At 45.0% G+C, this 23,940-nt stretch overlaps 1 protein-coding gene across 3 annotated transcripts in view; it reads left to right on the top strand.

The window, feature by feature from the left end:
* The window catches only part of ECE1 (endothelin converting enzyme 1), a 203,161-nt gene extending 179,924 nt beyond the window's left edge, over window positions 1-23,237 (top strand). For all 3 annotated transcript variants that reach the window (XM_043992075.1, XM_043992076.1, XM_043992074.1), the window contains exons 13-19: window positions 275-352; window positions 2,239-2,342; window positions 3,876-3,986; window positions 6,907-6,974; window positions 16,545-16,735; window positions 19,736-19,831; window positions 21,476-23,237. In XM_043992075.1, the coding sequence (XP_043848010.1) occupies window positions 275-352; window positions 2,239-2,342; window positions 3,876-3,986; window positions 6,907-6,974; window positions 16,545-16,735; window positions 19,736-19,831; window positions 21,476-21,652 (825 nt within the window). In that variant the 3' untranslated portion in view covers window positions 21,653-23,237. The remainder of the gene's footprint in view (window positions 1-274; window positions 353-2,238; window positions 2,343-3,875; window positions 3,987-6,906; window positions 6,975-16,544; window positions 16,736-19,735; window positions 19,832-21,475) is intronic.
* The last annotated feature ends 703 nt before the right edge of the window (window positions 23,238-23,940 follow it).

Genomic DNA, 23,940 nt, shown 5'->3' on the forward strand with positions numbered 1-23,940 from the left:
GCACAGTGGATAGAGCACCGGCCCTGGAGTCAGGAGGACCTGAGTTCAGATCCGGCCTCAGACACTTAACACTTACTAGCTGTGTGACCTTAGGCAAGTCACTTGACCCCAATTGCCTCACTAAAAAAAAAAAAATTAGGATATCTTAGAATTATTATGAAAATAGTTTTGGCTCCATAGACCCCGCATTTTGAGAACAGCTGCCCTCCACTCAGGTGTCTCCTGCTGAGCACTGTCAGCCTAAATATGTCCCATTGTTTGCCTCCCCAACCAGGCAGATGCAATCTACAACATGATTGGTTACCCCAATTTCATCATGGATCCCAAGGAGTTGGACAAGGTCTTCAATGACGTGAGTTGGCTTCATGGTTCTTCACTGGATTGGAAACTTTCTTTTGTACTGTAGAATTCCTTTTGGGGCTGCCTCTGCCAGGGTAGACTCAGGAGATAGATAGGATTGTACACCCCAAGGCTGTACATTTGGTAGCTATTCAAATTCAGGGGCATACAAGTTAACATTCATATGTTAAGAACTTACTGTGTGTAGAATAGTGTGCCAGGCACCAGAAGATACAAAGTTTAGATGTCATTGTTTCTGCCTTCAAGGAACTCACATTATAGTGGGAGTGGGAATAGAGGGACACTAACAGAGACAGCTCAAATATACAGTATTACATGTGTGCATCAGAGAGGCGCAAACCTCACAGAGCACAGTGCTCAATGAAGTCCAAGGTGTAAGATCATTACCAATGGGGTCGCAGAGAGGGCTTCCTGGAGGAGGTAACATTTGCGTTATGCTCTAAAGGATGAGGAGGAACTTAAATGAAGAGGGAGAGGAGGAACTCATTCCTGGCAGAAGCTCAGCCATTTCTAGAAGAAACAGCCTGATTCGGTGTTTGAGGACAGAGTGGGTACAAGGACCATTCAGAGAGATGGTGGCCTATTCCTAGAAGTCTTCCATGTGGAGTCTGGATGACTTGGTGGGGATAGTGTAGAGGGATTTTCTGTTCAGGTACCTAGTGGATGAGATGAACTCTGAGGTTTCTAATCCAACCATTCTCCTCACCTCCCCTAATCTACTTCAATGCCATTAGCCTCCTTTAGAGGAGCTGAGCAGCTCAATTAAATTCCCCATGACTTTACTGTAGGTGATCAGATTCCTTTAAGATAGGGGATGTTAGAAGAAGTTGGGACACAGCATATTCGGAGCTGAATGTGGTCCCCAAGGGCATCATTGGAGTGTGGCAACAATTTTACTCCAAAGATGCCCAGGACAGAAATATTTCTTGTTCCTGTGCCTTTGGTTCCCAGAAACATCTCCCCTTCCAGCCTCTCAGAACTTGAAATTGGGACTTGAACTTAAAATTTTAAAGGGACAGAGCAAATTAGTCAGGAGCTATCCAATACAGGTTCTGTATTGGTCACAAAACATGATCAGAACATCTGGCAGATCTTTCCCTTAAACTAAAATATTTCCTTAGAAGAAATATTTGGATTTCACTTATCCCCTAAAATCTGTGATGACTTATAATTACCTACTCCAGGTTTGATTTTGTGATCATGTTCCCTAAAAGTACTATGCTATTTTTAATTTAAGTCAAATGCCGAATGCCTTACCAAATCCCAAGTTTATTCTGTTGTCCATATTTCCTTGTTCTGTCTGTCTAGTTACCCCATCAAAAATGGAAAATGAACTTTGTTTGACATGACTTGTTTATAGCAAGCCTAAGCTGGTTCCCAGTGATCATCTCATTCTTTTTTAAGTGCTCACAAACTATTCCTTAATTATAATTCCTTCTGTCATTTGAGCATGACTTGAAAACCTTTTCCTTTAGAATATGTCAAGATAACCTGGGACGTGGCATACAGGGCCTGGGAATCCCTGCCTTAAGCTATCTCTGACTCCTGATAATGTTCTCCTGCCTCATCTCCACTTCCTGGCTTCCTTTAAGACTCATCTCAGATGCTGTCCTTGGCAAGAGACCCTTCCTGGTCTCTGATACTGCTAGCACCTTCCCTCTAATATTACCTTCCATTTTTTCTGCAAAGATCTTGTGCGTGTTGTCTCTCCTGTGAGAATGGGAGCTCCTTGAGGGCAGGGTCCTTTCTTAGTGTCCCCAGCTCTTACTTAGCACCATGCCTAGCACAAGCTTGGCGACTGACTTAATTGGGAGCATGGCCAGTGAAATGGGATACCCTTGCTGAATGCATCCCAGAAACCTTCTCTCTCTTTTCCAGTACAATGCCGTCCCCGATCTTTACTTTGAGAATGCCATGCGGTTTTTCAACTTCTCATCCAGAGTCACTGCAGACCAGCTCAGAAAAGCTCCCAACAGGGATCAGTAAGTTCTTTGGACCCCGCCTCCCCATCCTCTTTGGGAGCTCATAGGGCAGGCGGAGGAGTTGTAGCCATAGGATTCCATTGGGAAAGGAAAGAGCTCAGAGGGGAATTAACAATCTGCCACTGGCCTCCAGTGCCATCATGAGCAAGTCTCTTTACTTTTCCAGGCCTCAGTCTCCCCATCTGTAAAATAAAAGGGTTGGACTAGATGACTTCCAAGGTCCCTCCAGCTCTAAAGCCCATAATCATATGAAACCTGAATGTCTTCTCCCCGTTTTCCATCTGTGTACGTGTTGCATTACCCAGTAGAATATAACCTCGCGGAGGACAGGTGGTGTGGTTTTTGCCTTTGTATCTCCAGTCCTTAGCATACAGTCGGTGCTTAATAAATGCTCGTTGAACATGACAGTGCATCTGATAAGCACCATATGGATATCACAGGTGGTATGTGAAGCCACAAGACATAAGCTAATGAACACTGAACCTGGAGTCAGAAAACCAGGGTTTAACCCCAGCTTTACCCCTGTAAATGATATGTGACCTTGGGAAAGTCATCTGCCCAATTCTGTTTCCTCATCTGTAAAATAGAAAACGGCAAGGTAATGTAGTGAGAAGAGTGCTAGATTTGGAGGTCAAAGGCCTAAGTTCAGATTCTGGCTTGGAAACTTACTCTCTGTGTCACATTGGACAAATTTCTTTCCTTTGGCCTCATTTTCTTCCCTTGTAAAAGAAGAAAGATGACCCGATTATTTTTTTTTCTTCCTTTCTTCCTTCCTTTCTTTTTTTTTTTTGTGGGGCAGTGAGGGTTAAGTGACTTGCCCGGTGTCACACAGCTAGTAAGTGCCAAGTGTCTGAGGCTGGATTTGAACTCAGGTCCTCCTGAATCCAGGGCCGGTGCTCTACCCACTGTGTCACCTAGCTGCCCCCTCCCAGTTATTTCTAAGGGCCATTACAGGTATAAATCCTGTGATCCCACACAAATGGGGCTAATTGTATATTCACTCTGTCTATATTGCAGGGTTAGTGTCTAAAAAAGTAGTGTTAAACAATAAACAACGCATCTACATAGTACTTTAAGGTTTGTGATGCATATTACACATATCAATCAATAAACATTTATTAAGTGCCTACTATTTGTCAGGCTCTGTGTTGTGCACTGGGCAGAGACTTGAGGCAGGCAGACCCACCAGCAGGTTATCGGGCAGGCGTGAGGTGATATGGGCCTGCTCCACCATCGGGGCAGTGTCAGAGAGAAAGGAGGCTTATAGGAGAGATTTTGCAGAGATGAGATTGACAGGTAACATACTGGATATGGGGGTGAGAGATAGGGAGAAATCCAGGAGGGCTCCTGGGTTGTGAGCCTGAGGGACTGGGAGGATGGTGGTCCCCTCAACAGGAAAGGGAAAGTAGTGGGGGAGGGGAGAGGGGTTGGGGGAAGGATAATGGGAGGGTGAATGGTGGCTACATGAACAGTGGGCATCTGTCCCACCCCCACCAATGACCTCTGCCACTTTAATTCTTGTGTTTCATGCAGGTGGAGTATGACACCTCCCACAGTGAACGCCTACTACTCGCCCACCAAGAACGAGATTGTGTTTCCAGCTGGAATCTTGCAGGCCCCATTCTACACCCGCACATCGCCCAAGTATGAGGCCTCTAGACCATCCCTCTGCCTGTTCCAGCATTACCCATCCCCTCCTTCCCTTCAGTCAAAAAGCCTTTCTTTAACTTAGGTACCAGCTAAACTACATGATGTGGATACAAAGAGAGGGGGAAAAAAAAAAGCAAAAACAGGTCCTGTCTTCAAGGAGCTTACATTCTCCTGAGGGTGGGGATGAGTAGAGATAACATGTACCTAAATAGGGACCTACAAGTTATTTAGAAGAAATACGAGGCAATGTTAGCAGGGTGAGATACCAGCAACTTCCTGTAGAAGGCGCTGCTGGATCTCTTGAAGGAAGCCAGGGAAACCGAGGCAGGGGTAAAGATGGAAAGCCTTCCAAGTTATGGACTCATCCAGGGAGGGAAGGGCTCTAGGTTAAAAACAGGTTCTTGGGGGTGGCTAGGTGGTGCAGTGGATAGAGCACTGGCCCTGGATTCAGGAGTACCTGAGTTCAAATCTGGCCTCAGACACTTGACACTTACTAGCTGTGTGACCCTGGGCAAGTCACTTAACCCCCATTGCCCGCAAAAAACAAAACAAAACAAAAAAAAAACAGGTTCTTGGCCTAGTCTTTATATTATTGTATTTTCAATTAGTAGAAAGAGCTGGGTTTGAATCCCTAACCCTAGTTAATCAATCTCTCCCTCTCCCTCTCTCTTGATTTCCTCATCTGTAAAATAGGGTTGACGGCACCAGCCTCCCCAGGCTATTGGGAAGAATTGATTTTGTAAACACTAGAGAAGTGAGAGCTATTCTTATCAAGTGTCATCTCTAGGGTTTCTCCACGAGGAATCACAGATTCAGAGCCAAAAGGGTCCTAAGTGGCCAACAAGTCCATCCCCCTCATTTTACAGACGAGAAATAGAGCCCCGAGGAAGTTAAAATTGTCCAACTTAAAGTGTCTGAGGCAGGATTTGAACCCAGATCTTCCTAACTTTAAGTTGAGCTGATATCTTTCAAATCCTTAAGATTCTCAATCCCAGCCCATCCCCAGATTTCGATGGACTCTTGGACTCTTCTACAGATTGGAATCTAGGACATTCCTAGAGGAACATGGGGGACTTGATGAGTTTCCCATCAGGAGGTGTCAGGCCAAGGCAAGATCAGTGCCCCCCTGGCCTCATAAAAATGACATTATAGGGGGCAGCTAGGTGGTGCAGTGGATAGATCACCAGCCCAGGATTCAGGAGGACCTGAGTTCAAATCCAGCCTCAGACACTTAACACTTACTAGCTGTGTGACCCTGGACAAGTCACTTAACCCCAATTGCCTCACCGAAAAACAAACAAAAAAAGTGACATTATAAAGTGCTTTGCAAGCCTTGAAGTGCTATAGAAATGCTAGCTATTGATAATTATAATTAATAACAATAATTTATCTCAGAGAGATGAGGGACTCAGGGGAAGGGATACTGTCCAAGGAGTTAAATCTGCTCTTTGCAGCAGGAAGAACGAGAGGTGTGGCAGGTAGAACCTTGCTGCTTACTGCCCCCTTCTCCTCCTGAGCCATGTCCAGACCAGGTAGAGTCCTCGTCAGGAAGGGCTTGGTCCCACCTGGGCCCCAGGAGCCTGGCTTTGCTCATGGCTGGTGGCTCAGGCTAGAGTCATCGGTGAGAAGACCATAATACTTCTACCTTGTGCCAGACTCACTCACCATCCCTGAATGAATGAGGGAGCTACAGTACATTTGAAAAGACCCTAAAATTAGAGGTAGATGTCCTGAGTTTCCTTGCTATCTGTGTGACTCTCCTCTCTGGACATCAGTTTCTTCCTCTAAAATGAGGAGCTTCGGGGCAGCTAGATGGCACAGTGGATAGAGCACCGGCCCTGGAGTCAGGAGGACCTGAGTTCAAATCCGGCCTCAGACACTTAACACTTACTAGCTGTGTGACCCTGGGCAAGTCACTTAACCCCAATTGCCTCACTTAAAAAAAAAAAAAGAATAAAATGAGGGGCTTCAACTGAATGAACTCTAAGATTGTAGAGTAAGCTCCTTGAGAGGAGGGGGGCTGTTTCTGTGGGTAGCCCAGAGGGATGGTATTTTGGACTTGGAGTAAGGAGAGCCTGAGTTATAATCCTGTCTTAGACACTTAGGAGTTATGTGACCCTGGGCAAGACTCTTTCCCTCTCTCTGCCTCAGTTTCCTTATCTGTAAAGTGGGTATAATAGCGCCTACCTCACAGGATTTATGCAAGTATCAAATGAAACAACATTTTAGAAAAGTGCTTTGCAAACCTTAAAGCACCGTATGAATGCTAGCTATTATTAGCCCAATGCCTGGTACACAGTAAGTGCTTACAAAATGCTTATTGACTGATCAGAGGAACTGAAATTCAGAGTGAAAGGAGAATTTAGAGACCACCTAGTTTCCTTCAGGTGCTAAATCCTGTGGTCCTATGAGGATCACAAAACTAGGAAATCAATGAGTGAAGAAGCATTTATTAAGCTCTTACTGTGTACTAGAGATTTCGACTTGACTTGCTCATTGACTGACTTGATGCTGGGTACACAACCACAAAAGAGAAACATTCCCTCTCCTCAAGGGGTTTACATCTAATAGGAGGAGATAACACACGGGGGTCTTAGCAGCCACATGGATTGTGAATGTGACCACAAAAAGCAATGGATTGCATTTGTGGCAAGTACTGATTTAATTATCAAAGCAAATATTGATTCAATTATTGTTCCCAGAGCAAGAGATGAAAAGTATTTAAGGGGGATGGGGGACAGTGCAAATGCTGGGATGGCAGGCGTGAACAGCTGAAGAGGATGTGAGGCGTAGTCTGGTGGTCTGCAGCTGGCTGAAAATAGTGGGTGGTCCAGCCGAGTTTTTAACTCAGAATAAAAGCTAATACTCCCTCATGTCCTTCTAACCTTCTAACACCTCTTTACTTACCCTGCAGGTCACTGAATTTTGGCGGAATCGGGGTTGTTGTGGGCCATGAGCTGACTCATGCCTTTGACGATCAAGGTGAGTTAATTCTCGGGGGCCTTCTATTGCCTGAGTCCCCTCATCTTCCTTACCTGGCTCTGTTCTGAAGTTTCCAAGACCCAGCATGGCTGGCCTTGGGTGCAAGGAAGGGATGAGGTTTTGTTTTCAAGCGAGCCCTGACTCCCAAAAAACAATCTTGGTGTCTGAATTTGCTGTTTCCCAGACATGAATGACCCAGAGTCAGAGACGTCTTAACCAAGCCTTGAAAATAAGCCCCCAAACTTCCTAGCTCACCATATACTTTCACCAGTCTATATAAAGGCGTAAACAGGGAAACATGGTACTACTGATGCAATAAAAAGAAATCAGGAAAACTGGGTTAAAGTCTTGCCTCTGATACTAATTATGTGACCCTAGGACAAGAGGCTTCCCCTCTTTGGGAATCAGTTTCCTTATCTGTAAAAGGAGCTCACTAGGGGCAGCTAGGTGGCGCAGTGGATAGAGCACCGGCCCTGGATTCAGGAGGACCTGAGTTCAAATCCGGCCTCAGACACTTAACACTTACTAGCTGTGTGACCCTGGGCAAGTCACTTAACCCCAATTGCCCCACCAAAAAAACAAAACAAAACAAAACAAAACAAACAAACAAAAAAACCAATTCTATTGGTTGACGTGACCTGAGGGTGGTCCATATTTAAAAAAAAAAATGAGAAAAAAAAAAGAGCTCACTAGTAATAATCACACACAAGCATAATGGGGCTTGCCTACGCTCCCTGATCCTAAAGAGGCTGAAGCAGGTGGATCTCTGGAGCTCAGGAGTTCTGAGCTGCAATAGGGCTTACAGCCAATCAGGGATCTTCACTAAGCCCAGGACCAGTATGGTGACCGCCGGGGAGCAGGAGCCACCACATTGCCTAAAGAGGACTGAATCAGCACTGGTTGAAAATGAAGTAGGTCATGGGGCAGCTAGGTGGCACAGGGGATAGAGCACCGGCCCTGGAGTCAGGAGGACCTGAGTTCAAATCTGGCCTCAGACACTTAACACTTACTAGCTGTGTGACCCTGGGCAAGTCACTTAACCCTCATTGCCCTGCAAAAAAAAAAAATATATATATATATATATATATATATATAATGGACTAAATCCATTAAAAAGTATAATAAAGGGGTGGCTAGGTGGTGCAGTGGATAAAGCACTGGCCCTGGATTCAGGAGGACCTGAGTTCAAATCCGGCCTCAGACACTTTACACACTTACTAGCTTTGTGACCCTGGGCAAGTCACTTAACACCCCCCCCCAAAAAGTATAATAAACTATTAGAATATCATATAAAATTAACTATAATAATAATAATTAAATTGCCTCACAGATTTATTCAGTTTCAGCAGATACTTTTTAAGCACCTTCTGTGTGCAAAGCCCTGTGGTAGACACTGGTAAAGTTCAGATGCAGAATTGTAGACCCTTAGAGTCAGAAGGGACCTCAGAGGACATCTCGTCCAACCCATGCCTGAATGTGAATCCTTTAGAGAAGAGGATCATCCAGCTTTTGCTCAAAGACTGGGGGGAAAACCAGCTGTCTCTAGAGCCTGCCTCTTCTGCTTCTGGCCAGTTTTAATTGCTTACATCGGGGCAGCTAGGTGGCACAGTGGATAGAGCACCGGCCCTGGAGTCAGGAGTACCTGAGTTCATATCCGGCCTCAGACACTTGACACTTACTAGCTGTGTGACCCTGGGCAAGTCACTTAACCCCAATTGCCTCACTTAAAAAAAAAAAACATTAATTGCTTACATCACCCCTAAATCTGCCTCTGTGCAATTCCCAGCCATTGTTCCCAGTTCAGTTCGCTGGAGCCAAGCTGAATCTTCCATTTCACGGCCCTTCAATTAGCCCTGGAGGCCAGCGATCATGTTCCTACTAAATCTTCTGTTCTCCAGGCCAAACATAACCCGTTCCCTCATTGGTCTCTGTGCCTCATTCCTTCAGTTTACTCAAGGCCCATCAGCATCTTAGTTACCTTCTTTCAGACCTTCTCCAGCCTACTGGCGTCATTTCTAAAATATGGTGCCCAGAACTACTCCAGATGTGATCTAACCATAGTAGAGTACAGAGGGATTATCACCTCCATGGTCCTGGAAACTCTGCCTCTCCTAAATTGGCCTGAGATCGTATTAGACTTCTCAGCTCCTGTATTCCACAGCTTGACTTATTCCAATTAAGCTTGCAGATCTTTCTGCACTACCCCCCCCCACACACACACATTTTCATTTTCATTAGGAACTTAACAAACATTAGTACTTCTGTATTTGTATTTAAGCTGTGAAAGTTTAAAACTGCACCAAGATTTTGGCACCCTCTGTACAAAGAAGATTAGAAATGAGAATCGTATATCAAAATCCGAACTTCTGTTGCAAACAGGTTTTTTTTTAATGAGTATGTTAAATTTAAAACAGTAGTAACAAAACTTCTTCAAACTGTTCCTCAGTCACACCTTCCCCATCTTGTATTTGTCAAGTTGATTTTTTTAATCCAAGTATAACTCCTGCCATTTACCCTATTAAGTTCTACCTATTTAGCCCTCTTTTTTCCCATTTATTTAGAATTTTATTTTTTCCCAGATTACATGTAAAACAATTTTTAACATTGACTTTAACGTTGATTTTTAAAACTTTGTGTTCCAAATTCTCTTCCTCCCTCCCTCTTCACACCCCCTTAAGCAATTCAATGTAAGTTATATATGTGTAGTCATGCAAAACATTTCCACGTTAGGTTGTGAAAGAAAACGGACCAAAAAAAAAAACCTTAAAAAAAAGGAACCAAAAAAAAATATGCTTCAGTCTGTATTCAGACACAATCAGTTCTTTCTCTGGAAATGGATTGCATTTTTCCTAAGTCCTTCAGTTTTCTTGGATCGTTGAATTGCTGAAAATAGCTAAGTTATTCACAGCTGATTATCTTAACAATACTGCTGTTACTTTGTATACAGTACATTTCACTTTGCATCAGCTCATATAAGTCTTTCCAGGTTTTTTTTGAGAGCATCCTGCTTATCATTTCTTATAGCACAATAATGTTGCATCATAATCTCATCCCACATTTTGTTCAGCCCAATTGATGTTCAGCCCTCTCTTTTAACATGTCACAAGATAATTCTGAATCCTGATCCCAACATCCCAGAGCCACCTCTCCCAGCTTTGTGTTGTGCATAGATTGGATAAGTCTGGCTATCTCTCCCTTTACCCAGGTCATGCATAAAAACCTTAAACAGCTGTGACAGGGCCAGACACAAATTCCTAAGTCACTGCACTGGCAGTCACTTCCCAACTTGGCACTGAAGCATTAACTCTTTACTTGTGGCCACTCAACCAGACAGAACCTACCGAAGTGTCTTATTTTCATCTAGCAAATCGAGCTTTCCAACTGGTACACAGGATCAGCCTGAGAAACTTTGCCAAAGGCTTCACTAAAATCTAGCTAAACTAGACTGACAGCATTCCCTAGATCCACCAGTCTAATAACCCTGTCAAAAAAGGAAATAAAGTTAGTCTGGAATGACTTTTTCTTTATGAAGCCATGCTACATCTTTGTGGCCACAGCTGCCCTTTTCAGGTATTCACTCACCATCCCTTAAATAGTCCATTCCAGAATTTTGCCCAGAATCAAAGTCAAGCTCATGGGCCCACAGTTTTTGGATGCTCCTCTCCTCCCTTTTAAAAATTCAAACATCTGTCTTTCTCCAATTCTCTGGTACCTCTCTTGTTCTCAACAGTCTTTCAGCAATGGATGATGGTGGTTAAGCCATCCCATCTGCAAGTTCTTTTTTCTAAATTAAAGAATATTTTCATTTTTTACTCAGTTACATGTAAAGACAATTTTGACACTTTAAAAAATAATTTTTGAGTTCCAAATTCCTTCCGTCCCTCCCTTGCCCCCTCCTTGAGAAGTCAAATACTTTGATACAGATTGTACGTGTGCAGTCATGCAAAACATATTTCCATTATTAGCCATGTTGCAAAAGAGAGCACAGACCCCCCCAAAAAAAAACAAGAAAAAGAAAGTTTTTTAAAAGTATGCCTCAGTCTACTCAGACTTCTTTCTCTAGAGATGGATCACATTTTTCATCGTAAGTCCTTCAGAAGTGTCTTGTGTCATTGTATTGCTGAGAATAACCAAATCACTCATAGTTGATGATTTTACAGTAACGCCTGCAAGTTCTTACAATATACCTGAGGATGGAGGCATCCATTATTTTGCCTGGTCTTAGTGACTTGAATTCATCTTTATTTATCTTGAGTTTCAATTCCCATGTAGCCATTTTTGTTCATCAATTCCCATTCCAAAGTTTTCTGGCCTCTGCATATCATCCTTATCCCATGAACCCCAAAGAGGAAGCTAGGTTGTTCTTTGATCCTGTTCTTTTCATTGATCTAGCTTGTTGGTAGTAATAATAACAGAACTGCTGATATTTATATAGGGTTTCAGGGGTTGAGACACACTTTATATACATTATCTTTAAAAAAAAACCAACAACCAGGGGGCAGCTAGGTGGTTCAGTGGACAAAGCACTGGCCCTGGATTCAGGAGGACCTGAGTTCAAATCCGGCCTCAGACACTTGATGCTTACTAGCTATGTGACCCTGGGAAAGTCACTTAACCCTCATTGCCCCATAAAAAATAAATTTTAAAAAATACCCGACGACCCTTTTCATTGTTCATAGCATTCCTTGCTTACCGGGGTATAGCATGTGTTCAGGAAAGGCTAATACTTCTGGTGTGAGGGCTGCTCGTCCACCTTTGGTGTCCACCTGATTGACCCAACTCTCTCACCTGTGGCTCCAAGAAGCTGTAGCAGCCACACCCTGGTAAATGGTTTTAGCAGACTGAGGGTAACAGAGGGCTCTCAAGCCGATCTGTGAGTTGGGGGGGTATTTACCCCAAGCATGTGAAGACTTCCCCTGGTAAAATGGACAGATAAGAGCAATTTGTTCCAATGACCACGAAGGTGGCTGAAGCAGGCACTACAGAATGCTTAGAGCTTGATTAGATGTTCAAGGGGCTAAGGTCATACACTGATCCCAAGCCATGACCAATCATGTTGACTTTCGTCTTGCCACTGGCCTTTGATGCCTCAAAAAGAGAGTTAGGCCAACAACTTCATGCAACTCTGTCTCACTTAAATCCAATTTATGTGCGAATCAAAAGGAATCACTGATATCGTTTTGCCATTTTTACCTACCTCAAAGTCCTGTTGCTACAGGCAAGTGTCAAAACAGCAGGTGTGAATACAGTGGAAGGTGTAGTTACAACCCTGCATATAGGCAGACCAGGCCATCAAGTCATCTTCTCACTCAACTGAAGCAGCAGTGGGATTTGGCAGCCCTCTAGGTGCCTGAGTTGCCTTTTTGAAGGACTACACAGCTTACCTCCTGGCATGAGGAAGGGGCTAGAAAAGGTGCCCTAAAAATTGTCTGCCTCACCCAACCCTTGCCTGTTTACTGCAGCAGAAAGGAATCCCACCCTACCATTGAAATACACCAAAAAATGTGCAAAAACTTTTGCAAAGATGATTCCACTCACTATTGGCACATGGAATGCACACACAATTATGGACAAGACAAAATCCAGTAGATCTGAAAGATGAACTCTCATTGCAAGAGAAGTCAGCAGGTATAATATCCAAATAGCAACCTTGAGTAAAGCAATGCTGGCAAAAGAAGGACAGCTTACCAGAGTTGGAGCTGGATCCGTGTTTTTCTGGACTACAATGATGAGGAGCACCTTGAAGTTGGCATAAGTTTCACAATCAAAACCAACCCAGTGAACAAACCTGCCTGCTTCCAAAAAGGAATGAATGACAGGCTCGTGACTATGTGATTGCCACTTGCAGGAAAGCGCCACATTGTTATCATCAGTGCATATGCTCCCATCATGATGAACCCTGATGAGATGAAAGAAAAATTTTATGAAGACCTGGAGACCTTCATAATCAATGTGCCAAAAGAGGGCAAGGTTGTAATTCTGGGTGACTTTAATGCTAGGCTCAGACTATCAGAGATGGCAGGGAGTCTTTGGGAGAAATGGAGTTGTATGTGGAATGATGGTCACTTACTACCAAAGACTTGTGCATCTTATGACCGTCTCTTCACCAACATTGTCTTTGGTTTACCTAAATGCAATAAAACTTCATGGATGCACCCTCACAATAAACATTAACATTTAATAGACTATGTCATTGTAAGGAGAAGAGACAGATAGGATGTGAGAGTAATGAAGGCAATGCATTGGCGCAGAGTGCTGGGCTGATCACAAACCCTCCAAGCTAAATAATTCCATTCAACAAAAGTGGTGGCCCAAGACAACACTACCAACTACTGGAAGACTTAATGTCAGTAGATTAGAGCTCTTCTCCAAGTAATAACAGTTCATTGCTAATATGGAAGCAAAGCTGAGCCAAGACTTGGTTGGCAACAGTGGAGCAGAAAAGGAGTAGGCAGCTTTCAGAGATTTGGTATGTAACACCACATGTACTCCTCTGAGCCAGAACATTCACAAACATCAAGATAGGTTTGACGAAAATGGATGGGGAAATTCAGAAGCTGCTAAATGAAAAACGGAAACTCCACAGGGTTTACCAGCAGGATAGTTTGTCCATCTCTAAGGAGGCAGTGTTTAATTCCATCAAAAGTAAAGTGCAAGCAAAGCTTGGAGAGATGCAGGATTCTCAGCCCAGTAAGAAGGCAGATGCAATTCCATTTTATGTTCATAGTGACAATCCGAAGTGCCTTAATGATGTCCCAGAAGCCATTTAAGGGCCAAACACCTAAAGTGCATCTCAACTATTTGGTGCTGATGGAGTCACATTGATTAATGATGAGGACATGATACTGGAGAAATGGACTATTCTCAACAGACCATCATCAATCATTGCTGAACCCACTGACCATATACCTCAGGTTGAAGTCAGTCCCTCTCCAGCCAAACTTCCAACTGAAAAAGAAGTTTTGAATGCCGTTAGGCTCCTTTCCTGTGGAAAATCCCCTGATGCTGATTCTATTCCAGCTGAGATGTACAAGGCAGGGGGTCCACTGCTCATATAAAAGCTGACTGAAATCTTCCAGGTTACATGGCAAAAGGAGGTTATCCCCCAGGAGTTCAAGGATGCCTCCAGTGTCAAGGAAATAGGTTGTCCTGTGACAATTGGGGGCTGAGGAGGGGGAGTCTCTCTCTTAGTGATTGCTGACAAGATTTTTGTCAGAGTTGATCCTTCACCTGGAAGATGGTCATCTACCTGAGAGCCAGTAAGGCTCCAGAAAAGGCTGAGGAACAGTCAACATGCTCTTTACCGCCTGACAACTACAGGAAAATGCCAGGAGCAGAACAGAGGTCTGTATACAATGTTCATCCATTTGACCAAGGTCTTTAATACTGTCTGTCATGAGGGCTTATGGAAAATTACGGCACAATTTGACTGCCTGGAGAAATTCATCATTATTGTACTCCAGTTCCATGACAGAATGCGTGCAAGGGTTCTAGATAATGGACGATGCTCTCAGACTTTCCCAGTCACCAGTAGAATGAAGCAAGGATGTGTGCCTGCTCCCATGCTTTTTGGCACGATGTTTTCAGCCATGTTGTCAGACACTTTCAGTGAGGATGAACATGGCGTCGAGGCCAGCTACCACACTGATGGTAAATTATTTAACTTGAAAAGCCTTCAAGCCAATAGCAGGACTTTGTTCACAGATGATTGTGCGTTCAATGCAGCCTCTGAGGCCTCATGAGATGCAACCGAGTATGGATCAATTCTCTGCTGCTTTTGCTAATTTTGGCTTAACAATTAACACCAAGAAAACACAAGTTCTCCACCAGCCAGCACCACACCAGCCATATGTGGAACCATCGTTTTAGCAAATGGAAAAATATTGAATGCTTTGGATAAGTTAATTTACCTTGGCCATGTACTTTCCAGGGATATCCACATAGACAGTGAGGTTGATGCCTGTCTTGCCAGATCTAGCTCAGTGTTTTGGAGACTCCAAAGGAAAGTGTGGAAGAGAAGAGGTATTAGACTGACTACCAAACTGAAGGTCTACAGAGCCATTGTGCTGGCCTTACTGTTGTATGCCTGTGAAACATGCACACTCTACCAGCTCCATGCCAGGGAACTGAATAACTTCCACGTGAATTATCTTAGGAAGATGCTGAAGATCACCTGGCAAGATAAGTTACCCGATGCTGATGTCTTTTCTTGAACTAAGTTGTGAAGCACTCAAAGTCTACTACAGAGAGCCCAACTCCAGTGGGCCAGCCATGTTGTTCAAGTGCTAAAAGTATGTTTGCCTAAAAAACTATTTTATGGAGAACTCGTACACAGCAAGTGCTCATAGGGGAGGTCAGAAGAAGTGATCCAAGAACACTCTCAAAGTCTCTCTGAAGAACTTTAGAATCCGTTATGTGACATGGGAGACCAGCACAGGACTGCCTAGCATCAATCGAGGTATTGTATTATATGAGTACAGCAGAGTTGCAGCAGCTCAAAAAGGGATAGAGCAGGGGGCAGCTAGGTGGCGCAGTGGATAGAGCACCAGCCCTGGAGTCAGGAGTACCTGGGTTCAAATCCGGCCTCAGACACTTAACACTTACTAGCTGTGTGTCCCTAGGCAAGTCACTTAACCCCAATTGCCTCACTAAAAAAAAAAAAAGGCGGGGGGGGGGGATAGAGCACTGATGGAGTCAGGAAAATCTGAGTTCAAATCCCACCTCAGACACTTACTGACTGTGTGACACTGGGAAAGTCACTTAACTCCTCTCAGCCTCAGGGATACTAATAACACCCACCTCCCAGAGTTGTTATGAGGATGAATCATTTCATCATATTTGTAAAGCTCTTAACACATACTAGGTGCATAATCAATGCTTCTTTCTTTATTTCTTGTACATATAAGAAAACTGAGGCCAAAAGGTGGTAGGAAGGACCGGAGATTGCCTCTTCCCTAGGGAGTGTTGACAACCCCACTTCCACCCCCTATCTCCCAATCAATGCAAAGTCAAACTGGATATCAAGTAAAGAACTCAGATGTGGGTATTGGAGGGCTTGGGTGTGTATGAACATGAAGTCATCTTTCTTCAGGTTCCTAGTCTTCAAAATAGTTAATGCATATATGCGGGACCAACTGGACCTTCATTCCTCAGGAGACATCCCAAGCACACCAGGGAAACCAATGATTCAGTTAACATCTAGCAGACACCTTCCATGTGCAGAACATATTAGTATGGTCACCCTCAGAGAACCTCTTTGTCTCCAGGATAACAACACCCACATCTCAGGATTGTTGAGAAGATCGGATACTATATATAATGTGCTTTTCAAACCTTACATGCGATATGCATTAGCTATTAGGAAGAATTTTGTGTGTGGATAAGACAAGGGCCCTGTCCTCATTGGGCTTATCGTCCGGTAGCATTGTCCCGGAGGACCCTGGTTACTATGGTATGGTACTATATCATCAGGTGCTTCAGGTACTTTCTGCTGACATGAGGGGAGAGAAAGAGACAGCCCCCCGGCCCCTGATGGCTCCCCCCTCTCAAGCCTCCTCTCTCTGACCCTAGGTCGGGAGTATGACAAAGATGGTAATCTTCGGCCCTGGTGGAAGAACTCCTCTGTGGAGGCCTTCAAGCAGCAGACCGAGTGTATGGTGGAGCAGTACAGCCACTATACAGTCAACGGAGAGGCAGTGAATGGCCGCCACACACTGGGAGAGAACATCGCTGACAACGGAGGCCTCAAAGCAGCCTATCGGGTAAGGAGGGTTTGGGTTTTTTCTTTGAAACTAGGAGAGACCAGATATATATTGCTGGGACGTTGTCCCTTGCTGAACAAACATTCGTTAAATACCTATTATAGGGGCAGCTAGGTGGCTCAGTGGATAAAGCACTGGCCCTGGATTCAGAAGGACCTGAGTTCAAATCCAGCCTTAGACACTTGACACTAACTAGCTGTGTGACCCTGGACAAGTCACTTAACCCTCATTGCCCTGCCCCCCTCCCCCAAATTTTTAAACCCACCTCTTATGTGCCGAGTGATATATCTGGTACTGAAGTAGGTACAAATTTGAGTTGGGGGTGGGCGTTGCTTGTTTTCAATGAACAAAAATTTATTTTCTTCTTTCCCTCTCTACTATTTAAAAAAAAAAAAGGAAAAAAACCCTTGTAATAATTATGTATCGTCAAGCAAAACAAATTCCCACAATGTTCATGTCCCAAAAATATATGTTTCATTCAGCTTAGTGAATCCATCCCCAGTCTGTCAGGAGGTGGGTAACATTCTTTGTCGTTGGTCCTCTAGAATTCCGGGCGGTCATTTTGTGGAGCACAGTTCCTATGTCTTCCACAATAATTATCTTTGCAATATTGCTGTTACTATATAAATTTTTCTCGCGGTTCTGCTCCCTTCACCCAAGTCTTCCCAGGTTCTGAAACCATCTCCTTTATCATTTCTTATCACCCAATAGAATTCCATCACATGTATATATCACAATTTATTTAGCCATCCCCCACTCAAGGGGCACTTCCTCAGTTCCTGATTCTTTGCCACCACCAAAAGAACTGCTATAAATATTTTCATACATGTGGGTCCTTTTTCTTTGATTTCTTTAGACATGGCAGCTTCTGCCTTTTTACAAAATCTACTGGGAGGGAGGAGGCATTAATCCAACAAACATCTACTGGGCATCTTCATGGCACTAGGCCCTGAGGAAAATCAATGATTCAATCACCAAACAGTTATTTAATTTGGGGGAAGCAGCTTTAATTTTTTAATTTTTTTCAATTTACACAAATATATTTTCTTCGTCTCCTACCTCCCTCCACCACATTGCAGGGAGGCAGGGGGGAAACAAAACCATCAAACAAAACAAATTCTCACATTGGCCATGTCCAAAATTGTATGCCTCAGGAGGCAGCTAGGTGGCGCAGTGGATAAAGCACCAGCCCTAGATTCAGGAGGACATGAGTTCAAATGTGGCCTCAGACACTTGACACTTAATAGCTGTGTGACCCTGGACAAGTCACTTAACCCTTATTGCCCCACAAAAAACAAACAAACAAACAAAAAAAACCAACCACAAAACTGTATGTCTCGTGTGACATCCCAAGTCCATCAACTCTCAGGAGGCTTCATCATCTCTAATTATGATTGGTCACAGCTTAATCAGAGTTCTTATAGATACTGCTCTCATGCAGTCTATTCTCCAGTGGAGGCACAGACAACATACCATCGCAGACAAACATAATACACAATATTAGATGATTGAAACATTGAAGAGGTACAGAACTAAGTTCTAGATCAGCTTTGAGGAGGAAGTTTATGAGAGGCAGCATTGTGTAGTGGTAAGAGCACTGGGCTTGGAGCCAGGGACACCTGGGTTCAAATCCTGATTCTGACACCTATGATCTTGGACAACTCACTCTGCCCTTCTTTTTTTTTTTAAGGTAAACAGTAGAAAAGTTAGCTCTTATTATTATTGCTTACAGGCAACATCAAGGAAGAAGCGGGATTTCAACCGAGCTTTTCGGAGTGGGTAGGAATCCAACAGGGTGTGCTGGGGCAGGGACTGCACTTCTCACTTCTGGCTTAGGGAACTTGTTTCCAAAGGTGGGGCCGGGGTCGGGGGGTGAGGAATCCAATTTGACTAGAGCAAAAACTAGATTTTGTTTGTGGACTGACTCTGTGATTTCATTGTTATCAGGGTCTCCTACTAATTAAGGTCAGTTTCTTTCCTGAGACTTATAGGCTTAGAGGCAAGAGAGGTTAAGTGATTTGCCCAGGTCAAACAGCCCCAGGTCTTCAAAGCAGAACTTGAACCCAGGGCTTCCTACAGTAAGGCCTGTTTTCTATCTACTATAGTCCTCTGCCTCACAGCATACTAAACTGACAGGAGTATTGGGAGACCAGCCAGCCAGTGATGCTAAGAGCAGTTGGCCTTTGTGACTGGTGCATTATATGCAGTCCTCTTATTCTATTCTTCTTTGTATATGGAAACGTTGGTGTTTATTTGTGTTTTTCAAACTCAGAATAACAAAAAAAAATTTTAAGTCTAGAGCAGTAGTATCAAACTCAAATAGAAACGGGCCACTAATCCATACATAAGGCTCCCTGCCCGCCCCCCCATACATGAGGTGCATAGTAAATTAGTTTTAAAATGTATTCTTACCTGTTTTGTTGTATTTTTATATATTTGGTAAAATATTTCCCAGTTACATTTTAATCTGGTTTGGGCTGCTCTTGGGAGTGTTGTGGGCCACATTTGGGGCCCCCAAACCGTGTGTTGGCACCTCTGGTCTAGAAGTCCTGAATTAAAGTGTGAGTAGAGAGAAGACAATATGTGTGAGGGATGGTATGGAAATAATGGTTTAGATATAGGGGATGTGAGAGGAAATCAGGAGGCCACGATGACATTTTTGAATCTGTTTCCCCTATGCCTATCACATAGTAGGCACTTAGTGTTTGTTGAGTAACTAATTAATAGTAGCATGTATAAGTGCCTGGTGGGTAGAGATTGTTGCTTTTCACCTTTGCATACCCAGCACTTGTCACATAGTAGGAGCTTACTAAATGTTTGATGAATGAATAAATTAATGAGCCCTCTTCTTCACAGGCTGGACCAAGGCCCCACAAAGTCTCTGGGCCTTAGCAGGCCCATAAGCCTCTGAGTTATGTGTCCATACTTCCAGACCTAGTTGCTGTGGCCTCAGCTCCCTGTTCTCCATGACCACTAAGATTTCTTCTCTGTCCCCCACAGGCCTATCAGAACTGGGTGCAGAAGAATGGAGAAGAGGAGACACTGCCAACCCTGGGCCTCACCAACAACCAGCTCTTCTTCCTTGGGTTCGCTCAGGTGGGTCCACTGGTCTCTCTTCTGCAAGAGTGTCTTGAGCAAGACTCTTCCAAGCACATCAAAGGCAACCACTGGGATCCAGTGTAGGGAGAGTTAGCATAGCAGGGAGGCCCATGGGAAACCCTCAAAGGCATCTAGAGTGCTGAACTTGAAGTCAGGAAGACCCAAGTTCAAATTCTTCCTCAGGCATCTGTCTGCCTCACTTTCCTTATCTACAAAATGGGAATGATAACAGCACCTCTTCCAGGGCTGTTGTGAGGATCAAATGTAAAACTCTTTGCAAACCTTAATTAAAGTGCTACCTAAATGTTAGCTATTATAATTCCAGAGGAAATCCCCAGGTAGACTAGACTGAACCCAGGGCCACCCTCGCAGTCTGCTTGTACGACCTTGGGAAAGCCTTTTCATGTCCCTATGCATCAGGTTCGTCATCTGTTAACCACAGCCAGTGTTTGTATAGTTAAGGTTTGTAAAGTGCTTTACAAGAGGGGTCCCTGCTGGAGACCTGGGACTGCAGCAGGGAGTCCGAGTGGGTTTTATGTCCCAAAAGGGAAAGAGGATTATAGACAGGTAGATAGGAAGGATGGGAGACGCCATCCTACCCATCTTTTCCTCCTCCCACACGTGAGGTACTTTTCCTGGGTTCCCTTCTCCTGGGCAGTCTTTCAGAGGCTAGAAGGACCGTCCTTGAGAAAGGCAGTAAGGCATAATAGATATAGCACTGAAAGGGAGGTCGAGAAGACCCAGATTCAGATTCTGCTTCAGATTAGCTGCAAGTCACTTAAATTCTGTCAGCCTCAGTTTCCATGTCTGTAAAATGAAGATACTAAAGAAGAAGAAGGAGGAGGAGGAAGAAGAGGAGGAGGAGGATACTAATAGCACCCACCCCACTGGGTTTTTGTAAGGATCGAATGAAATTTTTTTTTAAGTGCTGCATAGGGGGCAGCTAGGTGGCGCAGTGGATAGAGCACCAGCCCTGGAGTCAGGAGGACCTGAGTTCAAATTCAGCCTCAGACACTTGACACTTACTAGCTGTGTGACCCTGGGCAAGTCACTTAACCCTCATTGCCTCACCAATAAATAAATAAATAAAAAGTGCTGCATAAAACTTAAAGAACTACATTATTATTGGTTTTTGTTTTGTTTTTGTTTTTTGCAGGGCAATGAGGGTTAAGTGACTTGCCCAGGGTCACACAGCTAGTAAGTGTCAAGTGTCTGAGGCTGGATTTGAACGCAGGTCCTCCTGAATCCAGGGCCTGTACTTTATCCACTGTGCCACCTAGCTGTCCCCTGTTTTTTTTTATTGTTATTATTATTGTATCTTAATGCTGAAAAGGAACCTTACAGGCCCCATTCATTTAACCACCTCTTCTTCACAGATGAGGAAATTGAGTCCCCAACAAGTTAAGCAACTCACACAAGGTTACTTGGGTAGTAAAAGGCAGAACTGGGATTTGAACCCATAACTCTAAATGCACCAATCTTGCCACTATATCACACTGTCTCTCCTCTTTCTGATATGGAAAAGAAAGCATGCTGCCCTGACTCTTTACATCTCTCTCTCTCTCTCTCTCTCTCTCTCTCTCTCTCTCTCTCTCTCTCTCTCTCACTTAATTACTCACTCTCTTTTTCCCCCTAATGCAGGTCTGGTGCTCAGTCCGTACCCCTGAGAGCTCCCATGAAGGCCTCATCACAGATCCCCACAGCCCCTCTCGCTTCCGGGTCATCGGCACCGTCTCGAATTCCAAGGAGTTCTCAGAACACTTCCAGTGTGCCCCTGGCTCCCCTATGAACCCCCATCGAAAGTGTGAAGTCTGGTAGAGGTGAATCCAGGTGGAAGAGGAGGATGGGTAGTTATGGGGAGGACAGGCAGGACAAAGACCCGGGGGGAGGGGAGGGAATGAAAGAACTGGCCCCGGCTGTCCAGTATTGAGGGCATTGCCCTGTCCCTCCTCCCTGCCCAAACACCCTCCCTCTCCGCCTTCGAAAGAGCTCTCCGTGTGAAGGGATCCCAAACCTTGGGCTTTTGGTGCCAACCAGAGATTGGATCCACTGTGAAAACCCCTGTAATCGTAAATCATTTGTGAGTCAACTCTTGCAATGGCCATGACAGGTGTTTGTGTGTCTGTCCGGCTGCTTGGGGACAGGGGCAGGGAATTGGCGTCATTGTCTGTTCCTCATCCCGCCTGGGCTGGGGAATGGCAGTTATACCCACAGATACCACTGTGTTAAGTGCTTTTAAAAAAAGTCTCTATTTTGGGGAAATTCGTTTTGGAACATTGTGGAATACACTGGAAATCTTCAGGGAAAAATGCATTTAAAACACTTTTTTTTTAAAGAAAGGATTGGTATATTTATTATGTTTTTCTTAATAACCTGTGGACGAGGGAAGCCCCACCGTGACTACCCTTCCCCAGCCCCCTCTCCTGGCTGCTGAGTTGAGGCAGGGGCTGGTAGGGCTGAGCTGAGAACATGACTCCCAGAGGCCAAGCCTCCAGGGACTAGAGGGGCATCCTAAGCCTTTGAGTAACCATAAGACTTCCTTCTAGGGTCTCCTCAGGAGTCCCATTATCAGAGAGGAGGGTAGCAGATCAGGAGGAGAGATTCAAGATGGCAGAATCAGTGTTGGGCACTGTCCCACCTCCCCTTTCCTTGGCACCTAAATCCTGAGGGCCCCCCGCCCAGTACTCAGCCATGACAGCCCTCAGCCACTGAAGCAAGGGCTCCGATTTCCCAGAAGGGGATGGGAATAGGGAAGATAATCCCTTCCACCTGTGTTCTACTTTTTAAAGGGAATTTAGAGGAGGAGGAGGAGGAGGAGGAGCTGGGGAGTGGGATTCCTTAGGTCCTCTGTAGCTTACCAACAGAAACCACAAACCCCTTACACCAGAAAAAAGGGATGGCTTGTGGTTTCAGAGCCTGGGCCTCCTAAGGCTTCAGTGCCCTTGGTTGCCTTCCTCTGTCATTTGACCGATGTGTACCCATTACTGCCTCCTGTCCTTGGTCCAACTCCCAGCATCCACCATGCTGGTCACCTCCAGGCCAAGCGCTGCTGGAGTTGGGTCCTGTTAGAGAAAGGAGGGGGTCAGAAAACCCCTTCTTGGCTGCTGTGTCTTAAGCTGAAGCATCCTGGCATCATCCTCTTTGCGCTTGGCTGACCCCAGCTCTCCATAGGGCCCGGGTGACCTCTTGGTCACTATAGCGCTCCCTGCTCCTCTCTCTTCCCCACACCACTTTTTCCCCAAACTTTGCACTGTGGCCCCTGGGGTTTGTGGCTCCTGCCTCTAACTAAGGCTGGATTGGTTCCCCACCCTCACCCCCTACCCACCATGTCCTTAGTCCCATCTCAGTTCTCTAGTGCCTTATTTAGGGCTCTGCCCTAGGGAGAACCTCTTCTTTCCACAAAGAATTCCCACCAAGTGTCTGACTGGCTTTCAAAGCCCCCCCCCCCCCACACACACACACACACACACACTCTCTCGCTCTCTCTCGCTCTCTCGCGCGCTCTCGCTCTCGCTCTCGCTCTCTCCCTCTCCCTCTCCCTCTCCCTCTCGCTCTCTCCCTCTCGCTCTCTCCCCCTCCATTTGGACCAATTCCCTGAGAGTCCACTGAGCCCCTGCCCAAGGTCAACCAAGAGGCTCAAAGTTAGAACCAGCTAAAGTTTGGAACCCCCAAAAGACCAGGAGGACCCAGGACAGCCTGCTGAGCCATCTATTGAGTTTCTTGATTTGAGTCAAGCACTACTTGCCTTTGCTCCCTGTCCCCAAAGGCAGCCAGCAGAGCAAAAGTCTGTGGCCCCAGGGGTAGGGACACTCCAGGGACCTGGTCATTTCTATAGAACTTTGGGGTCTGTTAGGGAGGAGGAGAGAAGGTGGGAAGGATTTTTAAGGCCGAAGCCCAAGCTAGCTGACCAAGTCCCAGTTCCAATAGTCTTTCTCCAGTTCATTCCCCCCCCCCAAAAAAAAAATCCCAGCAAGCCAATGTGACCAACCTGGGCCCCAACCATGCAGCATATGTTGGTCTGTCCTGGAGTGAATGTGTGTGCCCTGAGTGTGCCCTCTGGTGGTTGCTCCCTCCTTTTCTTCTTGTTCTTACCTTCCCACCCTTTC

The sequence above is a fragment of the Dromiciops gliroides genome, chromosome 3 (genome assembly GCF_019393635.1).
Source record: "Dromiciops gliroides isolate mDroGli1 chromosome 3, mDroGli1.pri, whole genome shotgun sequence".
NCBI classification, from domain to species: Eukaryota; Metazoa; Chordata; class Mammalia; order Microbiotheria; family Microbiotheriidae; genus Dromiciops; species Dromiciops gliroides.